The sequence below is a fragment of the Limanda limanda genome, chromosome 15 (assembly GCF_963576545.1).
Source record: "Limanda limanda chromosome 15, fLimLim1.1, whole genome shotgun sequence".
NCBI classification, from domain to species: domain Eukaryota; kingdom Metazoa; phylum Chordata; class Actinopteri; order Pleuronectiformes; family Pleuronectidae; genus Limanda; species Limanda limanda.
The window spans coordinates 4,458,287-4,472,938 of NC_083650.1; the positions used below are offsets into that span (position 1 = coordinate 4,458,287).

General features: G+C 42.6%; 1 protein-coding gene across 2 annotated transcripts in view; it reads right to left on the reverse strand.

The window, feature by feature from the left end:
* LOC133020287 (spectrin beta chain, non-erythrocytic 1-like) overlaps positions 1-14,652 on the reverse strand; it is a 76,029-nt gene that overhangs the window by 27,592 nt on the left and 33,785 nt on the right. The window contains exons 1-2 of one of the 2 annotated variants that reach the window (XM_061086787.1): positions 11,958-12,926; positions 2,005-2,156 (exon numbers count right to left, since the gene is read on the reverse strand). In XM_061086787.1, the coding sequence (XP_060942770.1) occupies positions 2,005-2,156; positions 11,958-12,192 (387 nt within the window). In that variant the 5' untranslated portion in view covers positions 12,193-12,926. Of the gene's footprint in view, positions 1-2,004; positions 2,157-11,957; positions 12,927-14,652 lie in introns of those variants that run through there. The other variant, XM_061086788.1, reaches the window with a different exon arrangement.

The following is a 14,652-nucleotide window of genomic DNA, read 5'->3' on the forward strand; positions in this document are numbered from 1 at the left end:
TCAAGCAATAAATATTTCGCAAAACCATCAATGTATGTGCAAGTTAATCAAAGCCAAGAATCACAAGTTATAGAACAATTACAAAAGAAACTAATGGATCTTTAGTTGATTTTATAAAACGAGAAGCAGGATGTGATGAGGTAGAGCTCTGCTGTCTCTGTTTTTAATGACTCAGCATCTTGTCGAGAGTCGAGTCCTTTGAACGACATCGACATGTTTGAGACGAGTTTGTTTACATCCTGAAATATAATTAAAACAAACCACAGTGATGATAAACGACTAAAATAAAACAAATATCTGAGCTGTCAGCGATGTAACATCCTGCAGGTCGTCAAAGCAACACGTTCATCGTCCAACTAAGATCTCATCATCATCACCATCATCATCATCATCACTACGATCAGGACGTCGTCCGAAAATATCACAACTATCTTTGCTTTTCCTCACAGACACACAAACATCAGTGATTACTTCATTCAGGGTCTGCTTGGTTCAAGTCAGACAAAATTTATTTATTAATCATCAAAGTATCAGTTTCACTCATATTCTATAACAGATATAAATGATGGACATACAATGTAGGACGCCCCCTGTTGTTCAGTGTAATTCAGCCTCTCGCTCTCAGATCAGATTCCTCTGTTGCTTCTGGAGGCGTCTTGGATCCGTGTGAAGCCTCAAACTTCCTCAATGACTTCCTTCACAACTCTCACCCCCCCTCCAAGCACACACACACACACACACACACACACACACGCACACACGCACACACGCACACACGCACACACGCACACACGCACACACGCACACACACACACACACACACACACACACACACACACACACACACACACAGTCACTGCCTCCATCCATCCTGCTAAACATTTCACCATCCCTCTGCCTCTTTCCTTATTACATCTCTCTTTCATTTTTTCCTCTCTTCTTTAACTCTCTGCCCAAACCAGGACTCACAGAACTGTAATTAAAATATAATAATGTCAGAAAAAAGACGTAGTGTAATACACTTCCTGGGTGACTGTGCAGTTGTGTTTTCTCCCTTTGTGTGTCTGACAGGTTGAAAAAAGACCGGATGACAGCCCCATGGAGAGGGAGGAGGTCAGATTTGAGGAGACGGGGAAGACGGGCCAAGAAGAAGAAGACGAAGAAAAGAGGGAGAGGAAAGAGAAGAAGAAGAGAGTTTGGCTCATGGCTCTGGAAGGCAGGTCACACCGGGTTGTTCTGACCGAGTGCGTCTGAGTTTATGTCTCTTGGTTTGACAGAATGAGAGAGAGAGCGTAAACGAGGAGAAGACAACAAGAAGAAGTTCAGAGACACAAAGGATGATATATTCCTGTTGCCATGGTGACGGTAGATTGGCAGTAACTGCATCTCGCTAAACCACAACGACCAACATGACCACCGTGAATCTACAACAGAACTTTATATGAATCGCCAATTATTAGAGAGAATTTAATACTCTAATTGTAAACTTGTTATATCGTGTAAATCTTTAGTTTGGAGAATCTGAAACACTGATTTATTTTTTGCTTTTTCCGCTGAAAATAATACAAACAAAATTATTTTTATGGAGCGAAGAATCATCTAAAATCAGCTCTTCCAGTTTTTCCTGGTTAATAAAAGTGATTCGATTTTCTTTGCAATTTTAACTTGATTTAAAATGACTCATACATTACAGAGCTCTTAAGAAGATGAATCACAGAGCTCATAAAAAGATGCCAATTTCATTTGTTAATGTGCATAATAAACCTTGTGCTCCCGTCGTCTCAGACTGGGACCATGTTGATTTATAACATATTGATGTCAAGGCAAAAAAAGAATATTTAATATCTAAAGAGTATATTTGGAACTTCCCCAGAAGACTGAATAAAATTACCAGTAAGGATGAGAAAGGGACAAAAGAAAGACGATTAGAGTCTGAAGCACATTTAATCTCTCCTGCTGCTACTTCTCTTTCAAAATAAAAGCCCTGACAGCGACGTGACCCACCAGTCTCTCTCCTGACAGGACCTCCAGCAGCTTGATGAGCATGCGTCCATCCCTCAGGTCCATGTAAAGGTCGGTGATGCGACAGGAGACTCTGGACAAGTGTGAGTTCACCCATTTCACGAATGTCTTCTTCTGCACCGCCTCACGCTCATCTGGACGAGACACACAGGGAGAAAGAGAGAGATTAGTCATCACAGAACACGGGATAAAGAGAAACGCAAACAAAACTATCAACAAACAGAGGTGTCTACATGGTGACGTGCACGTACAAGGTTGACATTTTCTCGTCCTCGCATTGGACTCAGGTCAGTGACCTCAGAAAATAATAATAGACTTTGTTTGACCCCTGGAAGGAAACAAGACTGAGACACACACAAACGTACACACTCACACACACACACAACTGATAAGAAACACTGCCTGCAATAAAAATGCACACAAACATCCATATAAATTCGTGACCCTCAGGGTGTGTGCCTGTGTGTGTCTGTGCACAGCAGGACAATAGCTTCACTGTTGACCGGCCTTCAGCTTCTTTATCACTCAGCACAAACACACTGGAGAATGTCTGATATCAAAGTGAAGCTGCAGTAAATATGTGGAGGAGACGTCACGATGTCTGCGAGCGGTCAGAAGCAACAGGGACGGCTGGACGGAGCCAAGAACACTACACACGACAGTGAGCTGATTACAGAGGGGCGTGTGGAGGAGTCGGTTTAAATCCTTGATTTTACATCCACCCTACGTGCCTGACACACACACATGCACAAGTGAGATCATTCTGGCTGCAGTGATGGCATGTGAAAGATTACATCTGATCATTAATACATTTCAAAAGAAGAATCTGTCAGTGGAATCAGACGTTTTTAGAGGTGCAGTCAGTTTAATCTAATATTTCTCATCTGTGTCGGTCGCTGCTGAAGAGTCAAACTTTAAAAAAACAGGCCGAGGTCTTTCAGAGGTTAGACCCGTCCTCATCAGATGATCCACAGCACCGGTCATTTGTTTCAGCACATACTGTACTTTACTGCGTGTGTTATCTCCATCTTCATGCTTCCTATTGCATTTTCTGCACGCAGGGGTGTGTGTCCACTTTATGGTATTTGGTCTTCTTAGTGTGTTGTGTGTGTGTGTTGTTGTATTGGGGCTTCCCCTTCCTGTGCAGAAAATGAAGCAGCTGCTCATCCGAGCAGGAAAACAGACTCACACACACAGACATACAAAAACTGCTTGACTACACCCATAGAATAAACGTTTGTTGTGTGTGAATGTCTGTTGGAGCTGAACCGTGTGAGTGTGTGTGTGTGTGTGTGTGTGTGTGTGTGTGTGTGTGTGTGTGTGTGTGTGTGCTTGTGTGTGTGTAACATCACTTCTTCTTTCTATATTCAAAGAAGCAGCTGCAGCAGGGTGAGATCTCGACTCATGTCTCATGTACACATCTGTTTATTAAAATCTGTCCTGGCTCGACACAATGAAGAGCTGATGGATGAGCGCTGTTTAAAGACGGTTCCATTTATTGACCATACTGTTTCTACTGGTTGTTTTTCTGGACACGACTCCCAAATACTGGCATCAGATTTCGTGTTATTGGTTATTATTAATTTGATTGGCATTAAGAGAGACGTCATGAAGGGGCCATGACGCCAAAGATGGCGGCGGCTGCGCAACACACATCCTGCCCCCTCCTCCTCCCTACGGGCCAATCATCTGCTTTACAGCAAAACAGGAAACGTGTTTAACGAGAACATCGCTCAGTGGAGCTCAAACTTCCACCAAGACCCAACAGTCTCTCACGACCAGTGCACCAAATGATACCCATACACTCAAAATCAGACCTCTATATACGTTTAATTTGTAAATCAAGATCCATGAAATATTTTCTGGGAAATCAACAAAACCACCAATCTCCAAATGTTCGAGAAAAAGATTCAAAAGGAAATGTAATGAGTTCTTTCTTGTACTGTTACAGATCTTTTCACTAAATCTGTGGAAACACATCCAGTAGTTGTTATGTATCCAGGAAACACATTAAAACATAACCTCTTTGTCAGAGGTAAAAATGATCTCTGTGGGATAAACTGAAATATATTTTTGGTCATTTTGTCTGAAACCTAAATACAGAAACAGTTTCTCTGCGATAAGTCAATATCACAGGTTATCAGTTTGTTAATCAGTTCCTCTTCTTTTTATTTCCAGTACAGTTGTTTTTAGAGATCAGTTTAGAGACCGGTCGATTTGGTGAAGTTACAGTCGGGTCATTGTTATTGACTCAAACAAACAAATAAACAAACATACAAACAAACAAACAGGGGGGGGGGGGGGATTCTTTAGCTTTTTTTCCCCATCCTTTAATAAATTGTAACCAGGCAGATTAATGAACAGCTGGGATTTATACCAGTTGGAGTCATTTCAGGTGAGTGTTAGCACTGGTCTGACCTGTAAGTGCTAAGATAAGATAAATTATGCACGCAAGCACACCACACACACAGACACACACACACACACAGCTAAGCAGAACTCAATGTCGGTGGCTTCAATTACATTTATATATTTACAGATACTGCTGAATGTACGAGACACAGCATTGTGTGTGTGTGTTTCCAGAGGACACAGTGTTGTCTCCCTGTGAGTCAATTACACACATGTGCACACACACCCACACATAATTAGAGGATGACCTTAACCTGAGCCTAAGGAAACACACACACATAGACCAGACAGGGGAGTGGCCTTGCTTGTCTCTATGGGGATGAAAAATCAATGTCTCCGCCCATTTTAAATGACAGACACACACACACACACACACACACACACACACACACACACACACACACACACACACACACACACACACACACACACACACACACACACACACACACACACACACACACACACACACACACACACACACACACACACACACACACACACACACACACACACACAGTTAGGAATGCACAGCCTGAGCATCATGTGAGGTTCATCACGGCTTGTATCATTGTGTGAATGTATCAGCCTCATTGTAATGTCAACGTTCTGTTATGACAAGAATTCACACAGACTTTCAATACAAACACACACAAACACACCTATACACAAACCCGTTGTTGATGTTAATGTTGATAAAATATAAATTGATAAAATAATTGTTAGGAAATTGTATTTTGTTCCACAGAATTGAAAAGACGAAGAAAGAAGAGAAGAAGAAACTGTGAATGAAAGAGGAAATGAACAACAGAATAAAAGGAAAGAAAAATGATAGTGACAACGAGGAGAGGAAGGACCAAGCAAACAAAGGAAACTCAGCAACAAAAGAGCAAAGAAAGTATAAGTCAACTGAGAAGGTAAGAAAATGGAAAAGAGAATACATGGAAAGGAAGGAGAGAAAGGAAAAGGAAATTATTGTATAACAGATTAGATTTTTTAACCAAACAGTAAATAATGTTTCTGCCCTGAGTTTTGCCTTCCCTTCTCTTTGACGTTAAGGTCAGGATCGGCAGGTCGGAGGAGGCGAGGCTTAAACTAAGCCTAGGAGGTCCAAGTCACGGCAAAAAATGACATCAACCCACAGCTGTGTTCCCCTGAGTGAGGACTCCACACACACACACACCAGACTGTGTTCGTCAATGTGATTTAGGTCAGAAATAAATCTTTAATTTGGAATCGTCCAGACCAAACTGACACCTTCACATATTTCTGTGTGTGTGTGTGTATGTCTGAGGACTCTTACTGGTTAATTTCTCATCTAATAGTAACTTTAAGCTGTTTTCAGACCTGAACTGAAGAAAACACATGTTCCTGAACAAATGTCTGAGTCAGTGTCTCTGGACATTTTCTGGAACTTTTCTTGCAGCCTCCTACTGAAATGTCTGGAAACTTCCCAGTGAGCGAATGGACGTGTTGATGAGGTTACTAACACGTGACGGACGTGAAACTGGAAGAAAAGGCCCTGACACTACTTTCATGTCAGAAGACAGCTTAATGCTACCTTTGTGTTAGCAGTAATGTGCACCGGGAAGCAGACAGACACACAAACTTCACACAAATCCTTCAGGTGAAGACAGTTGTTTTTTTTCGTTTTTTTTAAGCAAAATCTGTGAAACGAAGTCAAGTAATCTGTTCCGAATAAATATTTTGAGGTATTTTGATTTTTGTTTGAACTAAGCAAGATGTTTGCAGATGTTGTGTTTTACTCTGAAGTTGTGACAGACTTTCAGAAAATACCTCATGGACTGAATAATTTACTGAAAACAGAATTCAGCAGATCAATCAATAATGACAATAATGGTCAGTTCAAGTCTCAGTGGAGACTTTGTGTGTCTGAGAGTTACACAAAGCAAACATATCAAACATCTGTTTCCACTAATAGACACACACAACCACACACACATACACACACACGAATGTGTTCACTCTCCCATGTCTTTGGTGTGTTTCCAAATCCAACCCACTTCTGGGCCATTCATGGTGGATCGCATGACATTAACTAAACACACACACACAAACACACACACACACACACACATACACACGAGCACACACACAGACACACAGTAATGTTAATATTCGCGGCCTCCCTGCTCATCCTGTGGGAGATCAGGAATGCTGGAATCCTGGAAGTGCAATACTGGAAGTGTGTATTTTAAAAAGGTTATATGATTGTGTGTGTGTCACTGGGGTAAAAAGCCTCATGTGTTCATAGACGTTGGACCTACTTTCTCCCAGTTTAACACTCTGCTTGGCGTTAGCTTCATCATTAGCTCTGTGGTGAATTGGGATATTATATAATGAGGAGACAGAGTGTGGACACACTTCCTCTGAGTGACGTCTTGTTTCTGCTGAGTGAGAAGCTGAAGCTCCACATGCTGCACACACACAGCACGAGATCCTTTCAGCCAATCACACCACACAATACTGAGCCTGTCAGACCCTCAGCCAATCACACTGACCTCTGACTGGACGTGAACGAGACATTGTTTGTGTCTCATACACACTCACACACACACACAGTGAGCCAGATTGAGGAACAGAGGAGCATTGAGAGCTGAACACTGACTGACTGATGATCAGACTGTTCAACTGACTGAAAACATACGTCCTGTCCACTGGGTTCAGTCCAGTTCATTCTCACGTCTTTAGTTTCAAATTACAAGTTCATTATTTTCGTTAAACTGTTTCAGAAAGTAGACGTCTTAGAAAATCAGAAAATATGTTGAGTAGTAGACGAGGAGCAAAGTTGACACGTGGAGGAGAACATCACGACTAACGACAAATTAAAGGAGACATTCTATTCAGATACTCAATCAGTGTAATTACTGTAAAAGGTTTTCAGTCCCTGTCTCTAACACTTTGAGCTCCTGTCTCTTTAAGGGAACTATGGCAACAGTAGGGTGTTTGTGAGTGTTGCTGGGCATGCTAATAATTGTTAATGTATGTTGAAGTGTGTTATTGTCTGTATTAATATGCCGCTTAGTGTGTTAATGTGTGTGAAGTGTGTGTGTCAACGTGTTAAAGTTTGTGTTAATGTTGGTTAAAACCTGTTTGTCGATAATATGTGTTAAATTGTGTGTGTTTATTTGTGTCAAAGTGTGTATTTGTGTTTGCAGCCTGCTGTAACAAAACCTCCGGTGATTCAAATTCATTCATCACCGTGTGAACGTCACATTCCTGAGCTCTGAGAAGATCGACTCTCTATCACCGTCATGTTGATGAAACGCCGTCACAACGACACACACGTCCATCATCTTGTACTAAGTGTCAGAGGGTTCAGGCCGTCAGCTGACACACACACACACGTTATCATGTTTTTATTTCATGATCTCTCTCTCTGGCCGAACGTAGGCCCGCCCCCTCTCTGCTGTTGGGAGCATGCTCAGTGGAGCGTTCCAATCAAAGGGTCCTTTCATCCAACGAGACGACGTGATCACACACACACACACACACAGAGTGGTTTCCCTGTCACACACACTGTTCCTCCTCAGACTGTCACACACACTTTGAAAACACACAGCTTCTTCCGTGAACACTCACTCATGTCACTTTCTGCCCAAACACTCAACAATGTCTCTATTATCCGCCTCTCTCGCTCTCTCTCTCCCTCTCTCTGTGTAACTGAACCTGACTCGACCTCAGGTGAAACTTTCTGAATCGTTTCCAGACTTTTCGTCTTTTCAGGAAATGTCTTGCAGGAAGAAAAACCTTGCAGGAAGCACGGCGACATTTAGAGAAACGTAACGTAAACATGATATTCTTCATGCTGCCATCAGAGAGAAAGAGGAAGATCACATCGAGATGGTAGACAGCTGTGGTCTCAAATTATCTGTTTGTGGACACCCATGATTAGAGGCTGGTTTATAAACAAATAATAAAAATCCTTTTACATTTGAATATCATTATAATTCTACTATTTATATGATAATTTGGTGATAAGTGCATCATGAGATTGTATCAGACACTAAACGACGAATCACAGGCATCTCCTGAGCAGAACTTGACCGTGACGACGGAGGACGAGTGATTTATCATCCCACCTTTGTGTGAGCTTTATCGGGTCGAGACATCCTCTTAATTTCACTAAGAGGATGGACGGGGGGAGGGAGGGAGGGACGGAGGAAGAAAGGAAAGGAGGGAGGGTGATCGGAGCAGTAACAGACGCTCGGCTGAAGCTCATGAAACATTGATGAGGTGAAGGAGGAGGAGAAAGAGGAGAAGAGGAGGAGGAGGGAGGAAGAAGAACTCCTTTTAGACAGTAAGAGAGAGAGAGGCTGGGATATTTTTGTTCCATCCGACCATGTTAGACACGCCCACGTTAATCCACACACACACACACAGCTCAGAGGGTCCCAAACCACTGAGACGTCCTCTGATTGGCTGGCTCGGGACAACAGAGGAGAGAGGGGGATGCAGGAAGCAGTGAGGGACGGTGGTTTTGTTTTGTTAGCATGGCGGCGTGTGCTTGTGTGTGTTGTGATCTCAGGGGAAGGTTTGTGTGGTTCTAACAAAACAATCAATTCATGATGTATCAAAGTTTCAAGCCCCACCCACCACAAATTTCTAAAAAAGCGTTAGAGGCTCGTATTGATGGACAGATCTTACAGAGGTTAACGATAAGGATAATGATGTCCGTCTGAAATGCTGTTTTTGCTCTCGACCTTTCTCCCAAAAATCTGCAGAGGTCTGGGGAATGTAGTCCAGAGGGATTTTAACTGAGAGGCTGTCAGTTCAACAGCTGCCTGACGAAGTGCCTTTGAGCAGAGTCAGCGTCTATCAGTCAGCAGAGTGAGCTCATCTTCATGTCTCATTAAACCTTCTTCATTAAACCAGAATAAAAGTCAAGAAAATCGTCCTTGACTGTTCCCTGGAGTCGTTTATCAGTCAACTGCTGACAGCCCTTTGCTTTGTGAAAAAATCTCCCATGAGTCAGTTCAGTTTGCAATTTGTCGACTTGTTAGCCTCAATAATTGCTTGATTTTTAACCAGGACGTTCACTCAATACTGCCCATAATGAGGTGGAAGAGCCTGCTCCTCATCTCCTTTCAGTCCTCCCAGTGCAATAATCACCGCCTGCTTCCGTATTCATCGCCCCGCTGGGAATTTGAGGATGTGAGGTGCCGCTCTGAACCACCTGAGCCACACATTGGACAAACAGAGAATTTATAACCACTCAACGCTGAACGACTTAAGTCATAAAACCCCGTCCCAGACCTCTTTATTTATCTGAGGGTTTCCTGGATGAGAAGTGAAAGGGATTCAAGGGACCGTCTGGGTTTCATAGTGATGGTTTCTTGACGAAGTTCTCTGATTTGTACAGATGGCAGCAAATTACCCAAATTAAACCAAAGTATGTTAGTAATTTTCGAAAATACTAGATTCTCTCCCAAAGGAACCTCCTTCATTTGATGTGATGGTGGCAGGGAACATACAGTATCACTGCAGACTAACCCTAACTTCTGAAGAACCTGTAGAACCTTCTCAACAACCATAAGAAAGACAAATAGAACCCCCTAAAGGTCCTCAAGAACCATGAACCACAAAGACATTGCCTCATTTGCTGGATTGTGGCTGATCAATAATTAAACCTTTCTCTATCTCATCAACACTTTATGATCCTTAAAAGATAACATACAAGATAATTCTCCTTATACAAACATTCTACCTTGGTTTCAAAACCAAGATCTCCTCAAAGCCAAATTGTGTTTTTTCTGAATCACACCAGCCCCACGATCGTCCTCCTGCGTCCACCTTCACGTGGCCTCGAGCCAGAGAGACGCTTTCAGAGAGGAGGATGATTTGGAAGTTTCTAGGCTTCAGCTCGTCATCAGGGGCTGCGTTTAGAAGAACTGGATCCATTAACCTTCAGCTAAATTCAGCCACTGAAGTGTTTCTCCAAGGAATCCATTTTGGTATTGAATCATTTTAATGGTGAGGGACATTTACTGGAACGACTCTGAGATGTTCTGAAGAATGAATATAAACCATTAACAGTCAACATCTCTACTTTCATCTAGTGAATGTCGCAATAAGTTTTTCCAACAATGTGACACAGATGAAAAAGATTAAAATGCATCATGATCTCATGTGATTGGGTGAAGGTGTCATTCTCAGGACGGTTTGTGTTCCAATCATGACACACAGTACAAAACACATGACTTAAGAAAATAGGCGTTATTCAGATGCATTCTGTGACACCAGTCTGTCAAATGAGTAGATGATGAAATCATCTCCTCCAACAGACACTCGGCTGTGACTCAGTGGTTTAACTATTGTCAGCCAACAGAAGACTTAATGGCAAAAAACAGATGTCCAACTGCATTGTGCTCCACAGAAGAACAAAGTGACAGAAACACCAACGTCACATGTGAAGTTTGTTTAACACTGAGAGAAGATCAGTGAAGAATGAAACTAACACTGAAAACATGTTATCAGACAAAAAGTGAAGGAAACCTAACGCACAACCAACAAACAACTTAAATCTTTATTCTATTCATCTCAATCTCTGTCTAAAATAAGAATGGGTCATATGTTCTGTATTTGATGAGACATGTAAAATCAACTGATTAAATATTTCATGGAAAAAGAAACGTTCCCATTGTCAGTTTTATTAATGAATGAAAATCCCAGGGTGTTTGAATAACTCTCTCATTGATATAACAAATGAAAAACCAACAGGATATTTCTCAGAGAGACTGAAAAGGACAGACGTCCATGTGACAGGAGCGTCAGATCACAACCATCTGAAAGAATCTGGGTGTGGGAATTGAATAAGAAAAACTCTGCTGCCCTTCAGCAAGGCACTAAGTAGCCTGCAGCCTCTGCATCGGACTGTGTGTGCAGTAGGGTGCGGCTCTGATACAGAGTAAACTGAGATAAGATCATATCTGCTGAATCATCCACTGAGAGATCGAGGCTGTGATTTCACAATATCACAATTAAAATCAATTTCTACTTAAATTAAACTAACTTTTTTAAACACACTTAAACTTTGACTATGACAACTTTTCTAACTTTATATTCAGGTTTGTTATAACTCATCTTCAGGATTAATCAGAAACTACATAACTTAAGCTTATTCAGATTCATTTCATGGACACAAAGCTGCTGTTTGTCTGCAACGTTCAGGTTTGATTCCTCAGCCAACTTCACTCTTATTTCCTCTCTTTATATTCAGAGACTTTCTCTGTTTTAAAAAGCTGCTGCTCTCGTTCGGCTCAGTGAAAACTCTCCGACTCTCGACCCCCTGAAGTTGTTTCAAGAAACTCGAGCTCTTCCCTCCTGCTTCACTCGCTTCATGTCACTTCATCTGGTGAAGCCACGACTGAATGATTCCACGTGCGGAAATGCAAATGACCAGTCGGGCCTTATGCACATAACCGACCTGGAACATCCTCATGGTGTCTTTGCTGTTTGGAGATGATTTCAAAGATTTTTGAGGGCTGGGGCTCCTGTCTTACCTTGAAGCTGTTTGAACCTCCCCTCCAGCTGGTTGTAGTTGAAGGCGGCCTGAGCAGAGAATCCAAGGCTTGGGCTGGGGCCCCTAATGGGGCTGAGACTTGGGCTCGGACCCCGGCCTGGGCTCTCAGGGTAAGATGGACTGAGGCCGCCCGGTGACAGAGGGCCTGCATAGTCTGAGGAAGGGGAGAGCGAAAGGGGGCCGGGGAGACCGCTGGTGGCGCTCTGAAGCTCCATGGTGAAACTCCAAAGAGGACGATGGGAGATTTAGAGGAGACGAGTCCACAGAGGCATCGAAGTGAAACTTCAGTTTCCAGTGGAACGGAGCTCAGAGTGTTAGTTTTCTCTGCAACAGGACGAAGCTCAAGTTTCAACACGATTCGATTCTGTCCAGGAAAATAGATTTGACTTGTTGTGTGATAAGTTCTTCACAGCAGAGAAAAGCTTCCAACAGGACTGAGGTGTGTCCAGGAGAATAAACTCCAGTTTACAGATGAATAAGTGAGTTTTTCAAATGATTCAAACCTGAGTTTCAAAAGCACCAAAGCTTCTAATACTGTAGGGAAATAATCCAAGTTTGAGCTCAACTCAGAGGAAGATGACGATTCTCTTCTTCAACACTTCCAGGACTGAGCGATGGAGAGGGCGAGAGACATAGGAGAAGAGCTGCAGACTCCCTCTCTCTCTCTCTCTCTCTCTCTGTGTATGTTTCACCAGCGTGGTCGCAGGAATGGCTGGCTCAGCAGACGCAGCATCATGCTCCTGTGTTCTCTCCATCCATTATGTCATTGTCCTCAAATGTCACACCTTCCCTCCATCCAGTGATCCTCCACCGAATCCTCCGTCAACACACACACATACACACACTCCAGCCCAGTAAGAGAAGATTCTGCTGCAGAGACAAAGTGCAGGAAACAGAGGAAGAGGGACGGAGGTAGAGAAAGAGAGAGAGGGTTTGTCCTCCTGTGAGCAGCAGCAGCTCAGACACTGAAAACACCTTCAGGCTGACACAGTCCAGGGGGGAGGGGGTCGCCAGCAGGAGCAGCCCCTCCTCCCAACAGCCAATCACAACCGTTGCTTTCACTGCTGATGTCACTAATTTGTTAGCATAAGGGGCGGAGTCGGAGGAGGGCGAGAGAGAAAGACAAACACTGGAGAGAGAGAGAGCTGAAGGAGCCTCTGTTCACACTGAAGATAAAACTGGAAAATAAAATAATTAAGTTAGTTACTATGAAAACTAATAATAAATCCGAAGACTTTTATTTGACTTACCTTCTTCTAGCTTTAATATAAACTACTGTTATTGCATTGATTGGTTCCATTTGAAAGTGGAGAAATATTTCCTGCAGCTCATTTTAAAGAAATGAGAAAATGAATTGTAACATTAGTGACTTAAGAGCCAAAGGTAAATCAACTCCAGTACAGACTTATGGACTACTTTACAAACTGACGTATTTAGATTTGGAATCTGTGAGTGTTTGGGACTTGGTGCAGATCCAAATATCCGGATCTGTTGAATTTAAAAGTGGCTTCAAAATGAGACAGTTTGGTTTTGGTGGATGGATGAACTCTAGTGAGCGATGTTCTAGTTTGATCAACATTCCTGTTAAACAGAGATGTCTGTGTCTCCCTCAGTAAATTCTCCACATACAAGAGTCAGAGGTTCAGTTAAATGAGCTCAGATCACTTTTGGCAAATATAAACGTCTAGATGCTGCAGTGTGTGAAGTGAAATTACATTATACACACACGCACATATATGATCACGTGAAAATGCTCCTTCTGTTTCATCTAATTCATGTGGACACTGTGGCAGCAGCTTCTTCATGAAGCTAATTAAGAGAACATAGGACTGAGTGTCAGAGAGGACGAGTCACACTGGAGGAAACAGGGTGGGGTGTGTGTGTGTGTCTTCCTGTATACACACAAACCTTCATGAGAGCACAGTTCCGTCCTAACGAGACTAAACTTTGTTTCTGAGGTTCTGTTTTAGGTTTGTGGCCCAAAATTAATGGAAGTCAAAGTAACGTCCTAACCTGACCTGTGTTTTGTGTGTGTGTGTGTGGGGGGGGGGGGGGGGGGTGTGGGTGTCTCTACGACTTCATCGCTCACACAGAGACGTCCAAACATCCTGAGACTATTTGAGTTCTAATATTAGTTTGTTGTGAAGATGTTCTTCCTGCCTGAGTCCAGCCAGCACTTCCTGTTTGATCGTGCTGTCCATCCACGCACCCACACACACACACACACACACACACACACACACACACACACAAACAAAATGATTTCAACTAAAGTCTCATAAGGATCTTATACACTATAATCTTATTGGTTAAATTTCAAAGCCTGGAAATTCAAAGTTTACTCAAGTTTGTCAAACCTGCAGGTTTTGGAGGAATGTGGAGAATTTAGAAGAGATGGAGGAGAATCAGCTTCACTTCCTGTGTAACGGACTTTGTTAAAACCAAACAAGGGGAGGTGAAAGGTCAGAGGTCACAACTTGGAGACAATGCATGGAACAAATATTCATGTGACTCCGACAAAAGTGCAAAGGACACAAACTGAGAGTTCAACGTGTTAGACCACATAGAAAAACAATCTAGATGTTCTCGCTGCAAAGAAAATCAACCAGTAATTGCTCATGGTAATTCCAGTGACCGTGAGAAGTGCGTTGTAGCGCCACCATCAGGACAAAACT